This window comes from Coptis chinensis, chromosome 6 (genome assembly GCF_015680905.1).
Source record: "Coptis chinensis isolate HL-2020 chromosome 6, ASM1568090v1, whole genome shotgun sequence".
In the NCBI taxonomy this organism is placed as follows: Eukaryota; Viridiplantae; Streptophyta; class Magnoliopsida; order Ranunculales; family Ranunculaceae; genus Coptis; species Coptis chinensis.
The window spans coordinates 641,365-660,315 of NC_141461.1; the positions used below are offsets into that span (position 1 = coordinate 641,365).

Below are 18,951 nucleotides of genomic sequence, written 5' to 3' on the forward strand. Positions count from 1 at the left end.
ATCGGAAATAGTTATATGTGGATGTAACAAGTTGTTGATTACATTGGGAATGCTCTTAGACAGAGAATTTGCAACTAGGGTGTGCATAAAACCGATCGAACCGACAAAACCGAACCGAACTGGTGTATTTCAGGTTGGTTATGTTTATTAGTCGGTTCTGCTCGGTTAAGTATATGTGAAAACCAATAGGGTCAATTCGATCGTCGGTTTAGTCTCAAAACCTAGGGGTGTTTATGGGTCAGTTCCGATTTGATTCTTACCGGTTTCAGTTTCAGTTCTATTTTTAACGATTCCTACCAGGTTTGGGTCTTTCGGTGTTTTTCTTATATTTAGAAAACCCGAATTCATACCCATTAATTAAGTCGGTTTCGGTTCGGGTTTCGGTTCCTTCTTGGGTTATACATCATTATTATTGCTAAAATTAATTTTTTACTTGTGTAATCGATATTAAATTTGGTTTTTAGTGCGATAATAATATTTGTCACCGATATTTTTGTCCTCTCAAAGGAAGTAATGACCCTAAATTCAATAGTTTTTCAAAGGGTTCAAAAAAAATTTAAGTATATATAATAAATTGTACGTACACGTGTATTTCACGAACACATGTACATTATACTATACTACTATACGTACATGCGTCATATATATAATAAATACATATGTCACAATTATATCGTTAGTTAGCATTACTCGTATTTATTATCCTATATATACACGTACATGTAATATATCAAACACGTACATGCGTATTAGTTAATATATACATTGTATTAGCTAATTCATAGTATACGTGTGGACGTTGACATTATTATTAACATTTATAATACACGTGTTTAATGTAATATTATAAAACATGCATTTAATAACACACATTAACTATTATACTATTATGTTATATATATATATATATATATATATATATATATATATATATATATATATATATATATATATATATATATATAGGTATTACCGTGCCTACTACATGGTTTGTTATGAGGTGTTTATTATGTTGTTTGTGGTATTAATCTTGGTACACCTAAATATTTTCAAATGTATAGACTATGTGGGAATTTGTAGACATTTTATTTTGAAGTGGTACTATACGTTGTTGTATGTGTGGCCTATGTTCAAAACTTGCATGTTCAATATTTACACTCTATGTATTATCGAAGGCACGAAGTGCTATTGAAGTTATTTCTGAAACAATATTTAAATTGGTCGAAAAAAATAAATAAAATAAATAAAATAGTAGTAAAATTAGGATAAGTCAAATCTTTTTATTCTAGTTATTGGTTTTAAGCCTGTGTCACTCAACTTCTCAAGTCGATAGCTAGCAATACTAATATGTATCTACGGAGATCCTAACAGCATAATAAAAGTACACTACACATTTTTGTTCACACACAATAAGTTACCAACTATATCAATAATTAAACTAAACAACTGCCAAACATTAACATGTTTCTTCTTGATGTGGTGAGAATCAAGTATTCTGGTCTACCAAAAAAATCAAATATGTGAATTAAAAGGAGGCCTTCCAAGAGTGCGTGAGATGTCACCAGCAATGTGAAGTTACATGGCTTTGATAAAATTTAATATATACAATCTTTAATTATGCTCTCACAATCAAAAGTGAAGCTTCGCTGAAACAATGATATTATATACATGATTGCAAAACCCACACATCAAAATCTAAAAGAAAAAACCCACACAACTAAGCCAGGGTTTTGAAATAAGCCAAATAGTTTTAAGGTTGCTCCGAATGATATATTCTGAAAGCTGAGCGAGTTCATGGAACTTCGCTGCTTTTTTTTTTTGTAGTATATACTCTTCGAATAAAAGAAAATGTTGGTTTTTTTTTGTAGTATATACTCTTGAATAAAAAGAAAATGTTGGTCCATTGTTGTTGTTGTTTTTTTTTTTTTTTTTTTTGTTTTTAATTTTTTTAATATACTCTTCGAATAAAAGAAAATGTTGTTGTTGTTGTTGTTATTGTTGTTGTTGTTTATATATATTTATATATTTATTTATTTGGTTTTTTTTTTTGTAGTATACTCTTCGAATAAAAGATATTTTTTTTTCCACAACATATAAAAGAAATATAATTTTTACATTGAAAGATAATCCTATGTGAATAACTTAGCCAAATAAAGAAGACAAAATACTTAAATAAAACTTACAATAAAACTTGTTTCCAAACTTCCAATTCAACGGGAATTGAAGGAAAGTGACCATCTCTTCTTCGATCTCCGTTTAACTCAGTACTACAAAATCAATTACTTCGGATATAATGTCCATTCCTCACATACCACAGATTGTAATATCTTCGTCCAAACATTGTAATCTGCCCTCTCAAAATTACAACAAATCTATACACGTGGCACCTTTGAGAGAATTCCCTTGAGTTATAGTTACTTAGCTTCAAGAGTCTTTTTTGTTGTCTTCAGTGGTGGTGTTATAAGAAAAGCTGATGTACAACAACTTCAGAGATGCTGGCATTGCCGTCTTGATTAATTATGATACTTAAAGAAATAAGGTGATCTAAGAGAGGTTAGGTAATGATACCGGCAATTAGAAACAAACTGACACCCAATGCAAAGTTTAGCCTGATGTCTAATCCCAATGATCCCGCCTATGCCTAAGACCCACCTGCGGCATTTGCAACGTAACATGGTAAAGTTATCCGCAACTTAAATCAAACTTTTTGAAAAACTAAATATTGAGTACAAATGTTCCGATCCAACATCTAGAAATGCTTCATTGAAAAAAAACGTTATGACTATGTAAATGAATCATCTGTCTTGGAAAGAATAGACGGACAAAGCAGAGACCAATTACAGAAGCAAGGCACTCTATAATACCCATAAATGCTTTAATGTAAATAATCAGCAATTAGCAACACCTTACAAACATTTTAATGTAAATGCTTTTCTTTATTCCAATACAATTATTTCAAGATCTATCATCCAATATACAAAAGGATTGAAACTGTACATGTATTCTAACTATAATCCTAAGGTATTCAAATGACAAATAAAATAAAACTTCCAAGAGGGGTCCAAAGTCGCACCTAAAAATTTACCAACAATAGTGAAAAAAAATCCATACATTAAGGCATTTAAGGGCTATACTCACTAATGAAAAGCTTTAAACGACCAACCAACTGTACCTAAATCATGTTTTAAGAAGATTCAAATTCCTCTATTAACCGCTAAGATATAAATTAATGCCTCATTTTGAAATCACGTTTCCTACTGTTTCAACGTTACCCCAAAGGACACTGCTAGCTTGCATATCTTTTATTAGTCCACTCCTTGTGCCTGACACATATTAACATGTGCAAATGCTTTTGTATTGGATGTGCATTTGGTAGAATGCTTGAATTCATTTATGAAATGACTTCCAAGTCATGAAGGGAAAAGAAAATTTGAAAAATCTTGCCTCAACAAATAAATCTTAAGAATTTTCTTTTAAAAAAAGCTATGAGCTAAATTTCATCAATCTTTAACAAAGATCGAAATTATTAATAATGAGAACATTAGGAGAATTAAGTTGGGAAACTTCTTCATTTTTTCAGTTGTAAACAAACTATTCCTCCATGTTAGCAGTACATACTCTTTGGCTTGTAATGACGCAAAACCAATACGCATATTTTCAAAGGAAATCTATAGTTCTATTCAAATCTGAGTCTTTCAGTAAATAAACAATATATGTTTCTTACTGAAATCTAAGTTTGGTTTATTACTAAGAGTTAACGAATAATTGACTAAAATACAAAATGTTCCCAGTGAAACCGCTTAACCCACTTACATTTATGTCATCGAACTGAAAATAAACCAGTGAAATACATAAAATATGCCTCATTGGCAGAAATATTATGCTGCCACATCGATAGATGAGCAAATAACTATAGTGTGCAATCAAGAAAACATCATCTATGCAGTTAGTCAACCTAAAATTATGCTGACCTGGGCATGTGCGGCCATCGTACATTGGGAACCGTGGTTGGATGAAATCTGGAGGAGAAATTTTGCTGAGTAGCTCAGTAGCAAATGGAGATGCGCGGTAGGTTTTCAGCATCTTTTGCACGATCTGGGTGGAGTCCTTCTTTACCGCATTTTTGTCGAGCCTCTGGCTCAGCTCGTTGATCTGTTGACTGACGTTGATGACGTCGTCTTCTGCGGTGGCACCTAGTGGGTTATGTGTGTCCACTTGTGCGCGTAGTGTGACGTTCTCCTGCCTGAGTTGAGCTATTTGCTCGTTTACTGTCCCTAATTGTCCTGCTAATATAAAATTTGGAGTTGAGCTTCGAGGCTTGCCATGCTTCGTGGGCTTGAGAGTTTTGGTTACTGATTTGTTTGGAAGTGGTTTGGTTTCTCAAGTAATCGAGACCACAGACGGCGCCAATGTAAATGTGTGATTCAGTTTTCCCTTACACACAGTCGATTGGGGACTGAAATGGGTTATTGGATGGACCGAGTTCGTCTTGGGAGCGAACTACCTACGTATCTTGCTCTTTGTTTTATGGGAGAGCGGAGAATCAAGTCTGGCGTAGTTCATAGGAGAGGTATTTATAGATGTTGAGAGTATATCCTTGCCTACCACGTGTAAAGGGTGTCACAAACATGGGGTGGAGATCAGGAGAGCATGTGAGAACTGTCCTCATAGGTCTGCTGTGATGATGATGAGTGGCAGTCTGGACAAGTAGCTTGCGGCAGTAGTCAGTGGCTGACGGACAAGATTTGTGCAAGTACTCTTAGTCATGATTGCTTCTGGAAGGGGTATCTGAGTCACCTCCTAACGTAGTTCGCGTGATACTGCGAACTGACTGTAGCGTTCTATTAGCTTGTGGGTGCGACCTGGATCCATAGGTCGATGCGTTATTTCCACTATGTTAGGCACGTGCTGGATAGAGAATATCACTCCCCTACACTGATAAGGGAGGATCATTGGCGACTAAGAGACCATACTCAGGTACTAGTCAACCATATGCCTATGACGTGTTGTTTATTTTCACTAGATAAAGGGTAGAAACCAAAAGAAAAATTGGTCGATGGTGAGAGCCAAGAACTTATATGGTTTGGTGAAGTTGAAATAACAGAACCGGTGGTTATGTTTGAGGATTCGGCCTCAACTTCAACTAGAAATATCATCACAAGGAGAAGAGAACACTTCAAAAGTAGAGGACTGGATTTGCTACCAATTGCAGATTTTCATAGACCTAATCGTTATTCCATGAGCATATGTAGAAACGTCTAATGTATATACTCTAATTTTTTCGCTAAATAAGCTAAATAAGCCGCAAGGTTAATTGTTGAATTGAACACCGTCCTAGTTCCTAGAGACAAGTACAAATTTTGTTTGCAAGTCTTACAAATCTTTTGTTGCCTTGAGCTTAGTAGATTTGAGCAATGAACTAAAAACCCTATGAAAAAAAATGAAAATTAGTTTGCGGTAACATATAATCCTGTAAAGTTTAATTTTGCCTTCTATGATGCTTAAGCATATACTAAAAGACTACAGAAAATCAGAACTTCTTACTTATGCATATCACACACACAGAAAACACTTGAGAATTTGATAAACATCAACTATATACAAGGTTCACATTCCATGGCGGATTTCAGTAAACTTGGTCTTGATCCATTTGAAACTGTTCCTTACAGACGATTTCACTTTACCTTCTGTAGTAAAAACATTATACGATGCAACACGCTTTTTCCTCTTAAGCTCGGGATCAGTCTCCTTTGGCCCGTTGAAGCTATATGAATTATTACTATTAGACCGATCTTCAAATCCAAACTCGCCTCCTGAGTATGATGCGGAGTACTCAGGAAATGATCTGCTCTTCTCCATGGACAATACAATGAACTAGAATCCTCAAAGGAGGAACAGCTATCCCTTCTCTTTATCTCCCTATATATATATGTCAAGTGTAGGACCTTTTGGTTTACATATTAACATCAAAGACACGTAAACCTGCACATTCATGAACTAATTTAATAGCAAACATACCTTGAGATAGGCATGCGGGGAGGTGAATAATTTCATCATAAATTGGTGGTGGGGAATCATGTTGTTCCAAAGTTTAACAAGTCATACGAGTTATCTCGGCTCTCGGCTTAGTTGAGTGTATACTGTATCTGTATACACTGCAAACTCGTTTTCCTATACGATTTATGTGACCATCATATCAATTTATGTCCAGTGCATGTAACAGACCATTGATACATGATGATGAGTGCAATAACTGGGAAATTCTCAAATGCGTATCTGTAGCTAGGGTTGGCGACAATTGCACGAAAATGGTCTTTATGTCCGCTACTATATATTTTGTTTATGTATCGATTATGATTACTATAGAATTTATACACTTTTTAAACAAAATTGCACGACTAGCCGACTCAAGGTTCTACCAAGTCGATAAGCGTCAGTTGCAGGTGAGCCAAGGAAGGGAGGATTTTGCTTTTGGCCATGCAATCATATAGGATATTGATGATGCTGATGTTTATTTGTAGGCCTAGGTGAGAAATAAGGAGGCCAATGGGGTTCACGTGGTTTTGAGGTCCCACCTCAAGTGGGGTGTTGGTGGTGGGGGCTGTTGCACCCTAGTGTGTCTGGAAAGGATAAGTTCATGTCCCTTGGCAAGCGAAATGCAGCAAAACATATAAGTGCACTGCCAACGACGCCCAACTATGTCTACTCATATAAATGGAACTGTGACATGGACCAATCTCACTTTACAAAAAGCAATGGATCTGCATTTTTCTTTATAATCTATGGTTGGTAATGTGGGGGGCCGTGTTGAGTTAATGGCCATATTCCAAGTACTTGATTAGTGGTCGACCTTGGATGAAATTAGGGATGGTATGATGATTAGGGATGAAAATGGGCATATTCACTTTTTAGCATGCTTAGATCATTTGTGTAAAACAAATAGAGGCTTGATTAGTATATGATCCTTTGTTATTTTCAAATTTGTATTCCAATTTTCAACACTCACGTCAGTCTTGTGCACGCAACACGCATGATAAAGCTAAGTCTGTAATCTTAATTCATTTTTCATCACGTTATCATTGACAGGACAATGTAATGAGATTAGCATGTATAGCTAGCAGAGGCTGGCAGTGAATTCCAATGAATCGGAAGTTGGTACCGATACTGTAGAGTTTTAACTATATTAGCTCAAACATCTTTATGCGATAACAAGATCGCAACATAATCTCTTTGGGATCAAACAAAGTTTTATCATAATCTAATATTATTAGTGTGACTCTTATGAGAACCAGACATTATTTGTTTTTAGGAGCTTCAACGAGATATGTATTCAATGTCTTTAGCCAAAACTAAGCGAGGCAAACTACAAAACAAAGACACTAAAGACAAATTTTAACTGAAACCATTATTTTTTACTTTTTCATTGGTAAGTATTGTAGTGTAGGTGAAGATGGTAGGGTTGAATTGAGATTTCATATTCGAAGGTTTACACTAGGTCTCCACCTCCCGGCATATACTGCATTTTTCTACGATTAGTCTACTATCGCCTCTCTCTATATTAAAGCAGAGTACAGCTGATGTGGACAAACACTATCCTAGATGGCAATTTCTTATAACAGAACTCTCCCACATGGATCTACTAAAATTGTTGCATAGATTATCTCTCCACTAAAATTCTGTAGACTTTTCACGAAACAGTAGCAAAACCTAGAAATTGGGCTCCAAACACTTTCTTTAGTGTATTTTTCGTCTAGAGAAAAGACCAATATTATCTTTTGATTCTACTCACATTTTAACAACACGTTACTTTTTGGGTGTATTAACTGTTTTTAAAATTTATTATTTCTCTTTTTTACCCTTTTATTTGTAACTGCCAATTTCTTCCACAAATAAATAATACTAAAATCTAATGTGCCGAGGCTGTAGGTGTGTGTGTCAATCGAGGCCACTCATCAGACAAAGGTGCGTGTGTATTACTCCAAGACGTATTGCAATCAAATAATACAATTGTCTTATAAAAAAAACTATTTGTTCTTTCACAATTTGAATTACATCAAACAAAGCTTAAACATGTTATTCAAAATTATCAGAGATGCATTTTAAATTGTTAAAGCTGTATTGAAATTAGTTGTAATCAACATACATTTTTTCCATTTTTGAAGTTGATGTTTTCCACATTGTTTTGGTCTCTCTAGAAATTCATCTCACTTTTAATTGGAATTTTGTAGATTTCGAATGAATTTTAGTTATTTTGATTAACCCACTACTCTTTTGGTAACTAATTTAGTTCGTAGCTATGTTTTTTTGTTAGTAGTTGGCTTCTAGTTGGCTTATTTAGTTGGGACTAATAAAAGAGGTCAAAATTGTAAAAGTCAGTATGAAATTTGAGACAGATGTCAAATTTCAGTTTTTATGGAGGAAAAACAAAAAAAAGGTTTGCTATTTCCTTTAAACTGACGAAATTTGCGTATGTGTACCTATACCCAATTTTCTGCAAAAAAAAACTACAAACTAAATTAGTTATCAAAAGAGTAGTGGGTTAATCAAAATAACTAAAATTCATCCGAAATCTACAAAATTCCAATTAAAAGTGAGATAAATTTCTGGAGAGACCAAAACAATGTGGAAAACATCAACTTCAAAAACGGAAAAAATGTATGTTGATTACAACTAATTTCAATACAACTTTAACAATTTAAAATACATCTCTGATAATTTTGAATAGCATGTTTAAAAACGATCTAATTCAAATTGTGAAATTATAAATGACAAATGGTTTTTTTTTTAAAGACAATTGTATTATTTGATTGCAGTACATCTTGAAGCAATACACACCATCTTTTGCGATGAGTGGCCTCGATTGACACACATACCTACAGCCTGTGCACATTAGATTTTTGTATTATTTATTTGTGGAAGAAATTGGCAGTTACAAATAAAAGGGTAAAAAGGAGAAATAATAAGTTTTAAAAACAGCTAATATACCAAAAAAGTGAGGTGTTATCAAAATTGGAATAGAATCAAAAGATAATATTGGTCTTTCTCTAGACAAAAAACACACTAAAAAAAGTGTTTAGAGCCCAATTTCTAGTATCCCAAAATTACTAACAAGAATACTAGTAATATGGTATCAGTTGATTGAAAAACTGAGGCGGGCTAGTAAAGCCCGGGTTTAGGTTGGGCCATTTTATATCCCGCTTCGAATGTTATTTTTTCCAGTTTTCAAACCATGTCTCAACTAGTAGAAATTCTCTCCGACGAAGAAGACCAACAATTAACTTTCCCATTTTCTCCTTCTCCTCCTCCTCCTACATTCACAAAGAGAAGAAAATTAGACGCGTCATCATCATCATTTAATAATAATATCGTAATTCTTGTTGATGACGATCCTACCCCTATTAAAAAACCACTCTCTTCAATTGCCAAATGCACTTCTGACAAACAACTTAAAAGGCCTTATGGTAATCATTTCTTACATTGCTTTCTTCAATTTTACTTTTAACATTGTAAAGATAAGATCTTTTGAAGTTTTTTAGTGTTTTGATTAAATGTTAGGTGTATCCTTGTTATGAATTTTACTTTTAACATTGTAAAGATAAGATCTTTCCAAGTTTTTAGTGTTTTGATTAAATGTTAGGTGTATCCTTGTTATGAATTTTACTTTTAACATTGTAAAGATAAGATCTTTAGAAGTTGTTTAGTGTTTTGATTAAATGTTAGGTGTATCCTTGTTATGAATTTTGATTGATTTTATATATTGTATACAGTAGACGCCTATGATTCCAGCTTTGTGGTTGTCAATGACGACCCAACGCCTAAAAAGCCCAGTCCAACCTCCTCCACTCCTTCTTTTGTTCTTGACACCCCAATGTCTAACTACAACATTGGGGTGTCAAGAACTGCAGCAGGTAATTTCTTGTTTAGTTGTTTCTAGTACATGCTGGATTACCATCAACATGGTGTTTGTTGTATGGGAACTTTTGTAGTTGATGTTATTTATACTCTCATTATGTATAGTGAAATATAGAGGATGCACAAAATGGTACTCATTATATTTAGCATGATGCCCTGTTTTTTATGTGATCATATTCTTGAAAAGAATAAGGTTGTATTCATGATAGATAGAATGAATATATTGTCGATTTGCATACATTGTATACAGTAGACGCCTATGATTCCAGCTTTGTGGTTCTTAATGACGACCGGCCCGAAAAAAGCCCAGTCCAACATCCTCCACTCCTTCTTTTGTTCTTGACACCCCAATGTCTTCTTTGCCTACTTTTGATTTCAACCAAGAGAAAACTGCGGCAGGTAATTTCTTGTTTAGTTGTTTCATTCACTTTAATTTATGGGAACATGGTGTTTGTTGTATGGGAACTTTCGTAGTTGATGTTATTTATACTCTCATTATGTATAGTGAAATATAGAGGATGCACAAAATGGTAGTCATTATATTTAGCATGATGCCCTGTTTCTTGCGTGATCATATTACGAAAAGAATAAGGTTGTATTCATGATAGATAGAATGAATATATTGTCGATTTGCATACATTGTATACAGTAGACGCCTATGATTCCAGCTTTGTGGTTCTTAATGATGACCCGACGCCGAAAAAGCCCAGTCCAACATCCTCCACTCCTTCTTTTGTTCTTGACACCCCAATGTCTTCTTTGCCTACTTTTGATTTCAACCAAGAGAAAACTGCGGCAGGTAATTTCTTGTTTAGTTGTTTCATTCACTTTAATTTATGGGAACATGGTGTTTGTTGTATGGGAACTTTCGTAGTTGATGTTATTTATACTCTCATTATGTATAGTGAAATATAGAGGATGCACAAAATGGTACTTATTATATTTAGCATGATTCCCTGTTTCTTGCGTGATCATATTACGAAAAGAATAAGGTTGTATTCATGATAGATAGAATGAATATATTGTCGATTTGCACTCTTGCATTAGTTTCAGGATTTAAATGCTGTTGTATGATTTCTTCCATCGTAGAATAGACTGCTTCTCTGTTCTGTTGATCTATATATACGATTACACGTAAACAGACATGACAAGTAACACCATGAGTTTAGTTGTCACTGATATTATATTTGTCTTCCTCTTTTTTGACAGGGGTCAGTGGTTTGATTTGTTTGGAGTCTGACAACGAGTCTGAAGATGGTGGCCAGAGGAAATTTTCAAAGGAGAGTGAAAACATTTCTTCTGATTTTGGTATGTTACCCCAGAGATAAACTTTTGTTAGTCTTTTTTGGTACCTGGTAAGATCTTTGAAAAATAATATTGGCGTTCAGTTATTTCTGTGCTGAAAACACAAAATTGTATTACAGTCCTGTGATTATATATGCCTATGGATTGTATTTTCATGGTCTTAACTGAAGCTATCGATCAATGTTTTTCAGGGTTTGGCTCGTTATCAACAGGTTTTGGAGATGATGCTGTGCTCAGTGAACGCTTCAGTGAAAATGAAATAAGTGAGGTATCTGATTGTGGTTGTGGGAACAATGTATTTTTTCTTATATTTTAGCGTAAAGTATGGGCATTAACAATGCATGTTATATGCTGTGTTTGATAGGTCGTAAATAATTTTCAATTAAATGGTTTCCATTGTGATTTGTTTTCATTGAAAAACATTTTAATGAAAATTGCTCTCTGTTTGGGTGGTTGCAAGAAAACATGAAGATTGTTTTCCATGTGTTTGGTTGGATGAAAATTAACACAAGTATGGGGTGAAAACCAACCACACCTCAAAAGTTAGTGCAAATAGTTTTGTCACTATGGGATGAAACTAGGAAAGTAGTTTTCCACGTTTTTAGACGTTTTTTTTAGAAAATGGTGTCCACCAAACAACTGTGTTATAAAGTTTCATTTACCACGCCCAATCAAACACTCCTTGTAAACGTTTTCATTGTTGTTATTTTCTCCAACACTATTTTTCATGTATCAAATGGAGCCTAGGATTATGACATTTTTCCTTCTTTTAATAACACTGTGAACTGGCATATGCTATTTCTTATGATATAATACTGAGAATAGTATTTTATAGTTTGACCAATTAATATAGGTTGTTAGCTACAGTGGTTTAGATTTTGGCAGGCCCAATAGTTCGAGCTGTTTGCTTGAGTCTTTTTTGCAACCTTGTCGTCTATGTTTGTTGAACTTGGTTTTGTTTGTTCGAGGTCAAGACAAACAATGTGCAAAACCATTGGCTATTGAAGCAGATTTCACAGTTTTAAGTTGTCATTTGATTAATTTATCACATTAAATAACAAATTTCAGTCTAAGTTTTGTCGTTTTAATAATGTGTGTTTTGTTATATTTAATTCAGTAATATGTTTGATATGAAACAACAATAACATTGGAAAAGTAAAAGGTTTTGTTTTGCAATTTTTTTATTGATAAAAGTGAATTTCTATTAAAACATGAAACTACAAAGCGTCTGCAGCAAAGGGGTCTATTTGTTTTTCGCATTGGTAGACTGATCCATGAGATTAGTCACTACTCTAGTACTTGTATTTGATTAAATAGTTTTGTATAGGTATACACTATCTACACAACTGATACATGTATTGACTCTGGTATACATATACATGTAAAGATGTCAATGATTTTATGATTTTGTGCACAGGTATGTGGCAATAATGAAGAAGAAAATGTTCCAACAGAGCAAGTGGGTAATGCTATGAAGCAGGCACCTAATAAACTTGTTGAAGCTGATGAAGGAAAAAATATCCGGAAGGATGAAGCAATGGCCAAAAAGACAAAAAGAAAAGAAGAAAAATTAAACAGCTGAAGAAAAAAAAAAAAAAAAGAGGGAGGTAAGCTTTTCTAAGCGTATTTCTGTATTATGGATTTTTTAATTGTAAGGTACAATGTTTCCCTCAAGAGTTCATTATACAGCAAGAGAAGTTGCAAAAGGAAGCTCTGAAAGCTGAAGCAGCAGAGGCAAAGAAATTGCAGAAAGAACAACAAAAGTGGGAAAAAGGGAAGTTTGCTTTGAAATCCATAGTAGCTGAAATTGATACTAAAGTTGTTGAACTTGGGTCTATTGGAGGTATGTCACATTGCTCTTGGGCCTGTTACTTGTTTCTATAATTTTTTAGCTATCCCTCCTATCCATGTGGTGAGCAACTACTTCACATTGTCACTGTAGGACATCTCCTTACTAGGTTTGCTGACAAAGGTGTCAGTTATCGGATAACATCAAATCCGATTGAGAGATCAATAGTGTGGACACTTTCTGTTCCAGATGAAGTCTCAGAGGTAATACTTTGAAGAGTTGATTATATTTTTTTATTCTTTTTTTTTAAATCGGTAAAATGAAGTTTTATAAAGCAGATTCTAAAGTGCCAAACAGGGTGAATATTGAATAGGCATCTGCATGGAGAGTAAGAAATTTCAACTAAGTTTGTATGAGACTATGAGTTAATCACAAAATTGTTGGACCGTGATGTGTACTACTATATGAAAAATATGTATTGTGCTGCATTGTTGTTTTCTTTGTGTTGCTCTCTGTGCTGTTTCTCTTTTTATTACGACATAAAAATTTAAAAACTTGCTGAAAGTATCCTGGCAATAGTTTATAAGAATGAAAGTTCTTAGTGTGGAATGTAGCCTTCCATGTCTTCGCAAGTTCTAAGGTGCCTACCACTAGTATAAGTTTTTGGGTGGCTTAGAGTTGGTTATTGTGTGCATTCTTTTTCACACACGTAATTTTTCTTCGTTTTGTATGATTTAACACTGATTGTTTACCACTAATTAAAAGTTTTTCAGAGGTAAAACCTAAAGTTAAATAACCTTAGTTTCCGTGTAAACGTTTTTAAGGATTTTTTATTTTTCGATACTTACAACTCAGTAGCAACTTTCACAGACATTGACTTTAAAGAAATTAATATTGTCTATTTATTGCAGTTATCTTCCCAGCAAATGGAAATTGCGTATGTGTTGCTTGTATATGAAGCAGATGAATTTTGTAATCTTGTCATCAATGAATCTCTGATGAGCCATGTTTCTGGAGTTCAAAGTCGCTATTCATCTTACACTGTTTGCTACCTCACGAATAAGTTAATGTCTTATATTAATAAGAGGTAAGTAATTTTTGTGCAAATCCGTTTTCGAATTATTTAGAACTTCATGTTATATATATAACTTTGTGTTATATACTTATATATAACTTCATGTTGTTTCATGTGCTTTATTATTTGAATTTACCCAAATATAAGTATTTTATGAATTTCTGTTTTCCTACTGTCAAATATGTTATTTCTACTCCTTTTTCTCCCTCTATGATTTAATCACTGGTTTGGATAGAACTTTGTAGCCAGAATAGCTAGATAGTTAGTGGGCATTTGGCTCTTAAGGTCTTTAAACTTGTGTGTGGAAGTTGTCAACAAGTTTGGTGTTACCCTTCACATATATCCTATAATTTCCTAGTGAAGATGATCAGGAGCGATGGAGAATAAGAAATCGAATTAAGGTCTTTAAACTTGTGTTTGGAAGTTGTCAACAAATTTGGTGTTACCCTTCACATATCCTATAATTTCCTAGTGAAGATGATCAGGAGCGATGGAGAATAAGAAATTGAATTTGCCAATTGTATCCATGCCCATATTAGAAGAAAAAAAATCTATTTACTTGATGAATACTTAACTAGTTTCCATGTGATACTGTGGTACAAAACTGAAAATTGTTGTAGACAGCTTAAAATTGATGTAGATTTCTTTTCGGTGGTAAGTTAATTGTTCCATTGTGTATCAATTTGTAATTCTTGATTGGTGAGATTGAATGCCACAGTGATGCTGCAAAAGAAGGGATACATGGCTGTCTTTTTCTTTTTTTTTTGGTCCCCCCACTTAAGGTGATACTTAGCTAAAGAAGTGAGATGTTAAGATCAGATAGAACTGTTTCTGCATTGCCATATTGGATCTTTGGAAATCATTGGAGCACCTGTTTTAGAATGCAAATAGACTGCAAGGCTTGCTGCTTTAATTTTCTCTAGCCAGAACTCCATTGAGTAGCACTATCTTGGCATTCGTGTGTTGCTTTTCCAAGTCAAAATATGCCTGTAGTAGGGAAAGATCAAATTTGTATTCACCTTATTGTCCTATAAGACTATAACATATTATATATGCATAAATTAACGAATTCATATCTGGATTGAAAATTGTTGAAAAGATCTCCAAAATTAGACTGTAATCGAAATGGATAGAGCAACATATTTTAGCACAAAAGCCCAAGCTGACAAAGAAAGATGTCACCATGCAATTAATGGGACCACTGGTCTAATATGGGATTAACACATGATTAAAAACCACATGGTGGACATACAACCAACATCTCTTCTGGAGTTCCGGCAGCTGTTGATCTACTAAAACTTGAACCACGACTTCTCTGGGAATAATGTCAAAATCTAGAATGCTTGCATGCTCTGTTAACTTAAGTTGTATCTTCTAATGTGATTGAATTGATACTTCCTCCTTGGTTATCTGGTATTTGAAACTTCTTATTGTTGTTTGCCATATCTGTTTATTGTGCCGCTCATGAGGGTCTCTAAAAGCCATTCTATATTTTAAGGGAACAAGGTCAGTACAAAAACCAAGCGAATGCTAATAATTGGAAACGCCCACCTGTGGAGGAGGTTAGATACAATCACTACTTTGTACATATATTCGAGTTATTGCTTTTCAAATTTGCTTGTAACATGTCATTCTTACAGGTGCTGTCAAAGTTAACGACTAGTTTTGCTAGGGTACATTCAAGACAATGTAGAGATGAAGCGGAGTTAGCTGATCATGTTGTTGGTTTAACTTGTTCTCTTGCTAATTGCCAATTCAGGTAGTTTATACTTCTTATGGGATATGTTATCACCTTTAATCATGCTTTGTAAAAGAACATTATTTTTATTCTTGTTGTCGACTGTCATTGTCATGTACCAGGATTGGTGGTTTTAGTTATCATAGTGAAATGCTAACTTTCCTCGTAAACCTATCATAGTGAAATTTGTAACTATTTTCTTTCAAGTATCAAGGCATGCATATCATGCATCAGGATTTGACATGTTCTGTGAGTATTTGGGCTTTGAGTAGTAGAAAGCTGGAGTACGACAAGGTATATACGTGTATCCTGCACCCTCGTGCTACACACAAAATAAAATATTGAATACAAGCAAATTAATTTGATAAAAACCCATCATGGGACTCTTACCCTTGTGGTAAATTTGAAAGATATACTTGCAATGATAAGCATGTAGTGATTCTTGTTGACACAACTTCTTATGTTTTGTTCATTTTTGTGTGTTGTTTTGGCCTGATTATGACTTGGTGACTTCTGAGTTGTCACATACCCTTTTAAGTTGGGGAATCCATCAATCCATGCATAAAAGTGGAGATAACAAGTCCAGAAACTGTTGTTCTGCAGATATGCTTGTTTATTTGCAGTCATCTTGGAGGCTGAAAGGCTTACACTGTTGCTTTATGTTTTTCAGGAAGAAGCTGACACGGTTATCTATAAATGCCAACGGAGCCAGTGTTCCCAAGGATTTCATTGACAGAGATTTAATTAAAAAGAATGTTTGGTATGTTGTTTTGCACATTTTGTTAGTAAAAGTATTGGTTTTTTCTCGTAAAGCAGACATTGTATCGTCTTTTGTCTATTATTATCGTTTTTATATTTTTCAGTGTTTTAAACAGGCACTAAACATAAAGTTGTACCTATATTAGCTGCACAATGAAATTTTTGTTTCATACTGATGTGCGTAAAATAGCTTTCTAATGTATCACCTAGTCACCCTGATGATATATGTCATGATACTTTGTGCAGGCGATCTGAAACATTTCAGTTACTTGAAACTTAAACTTTTGCTCTGACAGTTGGGACGAATTCTATGTACTGTCTAGACTCCTAGAAGAGTATATTTAAGCTATGTTACTTTAAAAGAGTATACGTTTAGGATGTGACATTGGTGATATAAATGTGTACAAAAATCTTTTCCCATTTTTTATATCAAAATAACGTGTTTGCTAAGTACCCAAGTCTTCCAAAATGAATATCTTCACATGTTACAAATTGTTAATCTTATTCGATCTTAACATGTACAGTTGAAGTACATCCTGGTTAATCTTGACGTGAAGTTAAAGATGAAATTTGTTCTTCTGTTATGCTAGGAAGTAGGAATGCGTGATTTATTTGATGACCTGTTTCTCCACGATGTGGAGTTATTCTTACCGAGGCTAAATTGGTATAGTACTCCATAAATGTCGCTATAGTTTGTTGAGTAACAGAACACATGCAAGATTTACAGTGCTTCACATATTGAAGTTGTTGGATGATTGCTGATTTCTATACATGTCATTTTCAGTTATCAGAATAACTGTTGATTTAAATATGATAGAATTCATTTTGGGCCATAGAGACTGATGTAGATGGGACGTAACTGATGTTACTAAAATTTCCTTCTATTTTTTAGGATGAAAGCTCTGGTAGCAATCCCGAAGGTTCAACCACGATGTGCTGTTGCCATTTGGAAGAAGTACCCAACTATGAAATCCCTTTTGAGTGCTTACATGGATACAAGTAAATCGGTATGAGTTGTTAAGAGCTATATTTTACTACAACTTTAACTTTTCCGTTGTTTCTATTATTCTTTTTCCTGTATAATTTTGCATGAAATTACTACCGCAATTAATTGTCAATTAGGGCAGTATCTACTCTCTACACACTGAAGATCTGTTTTTAGTTGTTGGTGATTTTGCATGTGATAGCTATATGATGCCTCATTTACTTTACTGTGAATAGTTTAATATATCGTAAGTATGTAGATCATTATATTAGCATAGTAAGTATATCGATTAGGTTGCTTGTTCTCAAAACAGGAGGCTTGAGAAGAATGGCCATACTACATACTATATATTAAGGCAAGGTTCTATGCATGTGTTTACAAAGACAACCCAATTTCCCAGATTAAAAATGAAGCCTTACACTCTTCAGGGAACTGGAAAAATGAAAAGTTCACCTAAATGGACAAACCAACTTCCCAGCTTTAAAATGAAGCCTTACACACTCTTAGCAGGAACTGGGAAATGAAAAGCTTACCTAAATGGCTAAATGACATGTAATGAAAAACAGGTTCACGAGAAAGAATTTCTGCTCAAGGATATACCAACAGAGGGGCTGCTTGGTAATGAAGATAGGAGAGTTGGAGAAATCTGTTCAAAGCGAATTTACAGGATACTGATGGCTCAAAATGGAAACATCAAAACTGACGATGTTGAACTTGGCGCTGACTTCTTCAGGAGCTAGCCATCCTGAGCGTTGCAAGCCAACACTGACACTAGAGATTGTAAGAAATGTTTTACTTTTTTGTATAGCGGGTTGGCTTTTTGTTTTGTAATCAATGTCGTGACTTGCGAGTATTCCTTCTGTAAATTGAATGGTCACCTTAAGGAATAAAAGTTATTATTCAGTCCTAGCAAGCAAAGAAAGTTACATTTGTAAATTGCCGAATAAGTATGTTTGTGTGTGCTCGCAAGTCATAAATCATCCAAAAGGTTCGTAAAGTGGATCTACAACACGAGTTTCTAGCTCAATAGGTTGTGTACCTCTCTTCTCATAGGAGAAGTTACACGTTCGAATCCCACCTAATGTTGGTTGGGATTTCTTTCTTGTGAGCTTTTGGGTCAAAGGGAGTTTTCAGGCTAAAAACAGGTGCCACCTATAATAGGTGGACTAAGAAACGAAAGCAAGTCTTCGTGGGTTTGTTCAAAATGGTGTATCAGCAAGAGCCTTCAGGCTAGGTTCCTCCGAAGTTTGGGCTAGGTTCCTCTGGGGTTGATAAGCCTTTAAGCAATGTAAACCTTTGGACTAAAGTCCTTCAATGTAACCAGTATGGATGCCTTAACTCTCTAAATATTTTTGTTTTAAAAAAAGAGAAAAAACGTGCCAAAGTTA

The 18,951-nt window shown here is 34.3% G+C and overlaps 1 protein-coding gene across 1 annotated transcript; it reads left to right on the forward strand.

The window, feature by feature from the left end:
- The first annotated feature begins 9,066 nt into the window (after positions 1 to 9,066).
- LOC147490475 (crossover junction endonuclease EME1-like) lies at positions 9,067 to 18,540 on the forward strand. The gene is made up of 14 exons (XM_086565339.1): positions 9,067 to 9,461; positions 9,768 to 9,908; positions 10,565 to 10,711; positions 11,122 to 11,220; positions 11,409 to 11,485; positions 12,635 to 12,777; positions 12,840 to 13,060; positions 13,160 to 13,269; positions 13,918 to 14,093; positions 15,580 to 15,643; positions 15,722 to 15,840; positions 16,490 to 16,579; positions 17,471 to 17,585; positions 18,130 to 18,540. The coding sequence occupies exons 1-14, from the start codon at positions 9,230 to 9,232 to the stop codon at positions 18,301 to 18,303; spliced, it is 1,908 nt and encodes a 635-aa protein (XP_086421465.1). The 5' UTR covers positions 9,067 to 9,229; the 3' UTR covers positions 18,304 to 18,540.
- Positions 18,541 to 18,951: the final 411 nt, after the last annotated feature.

Bases quoted from the DNA above. Each gene is read 5' to 3' on its own strand.
- LOC147490475 (XM_086565339.1), top strand. From the start codon at position 9,230: ATGTCTCAACTAGTAGAAATTCTCTCCGACGAAGAAGACCAACAATTA. The intron at 10,712-11,121 runs GTAATTTCTTGT...CTTTTTTGACAG, and splicing joins CCAAGAGAAAACTGCGGCAG to GGGTCAGTGGTTTGATTTGT. The intron at 13,270-13,917 runs GTAATACTTTGA...TATTTATTGCAG, and splicing joins TTCCAGATGAAGTCTCAGAG to TTATCTTCCCAGCAAATGGA.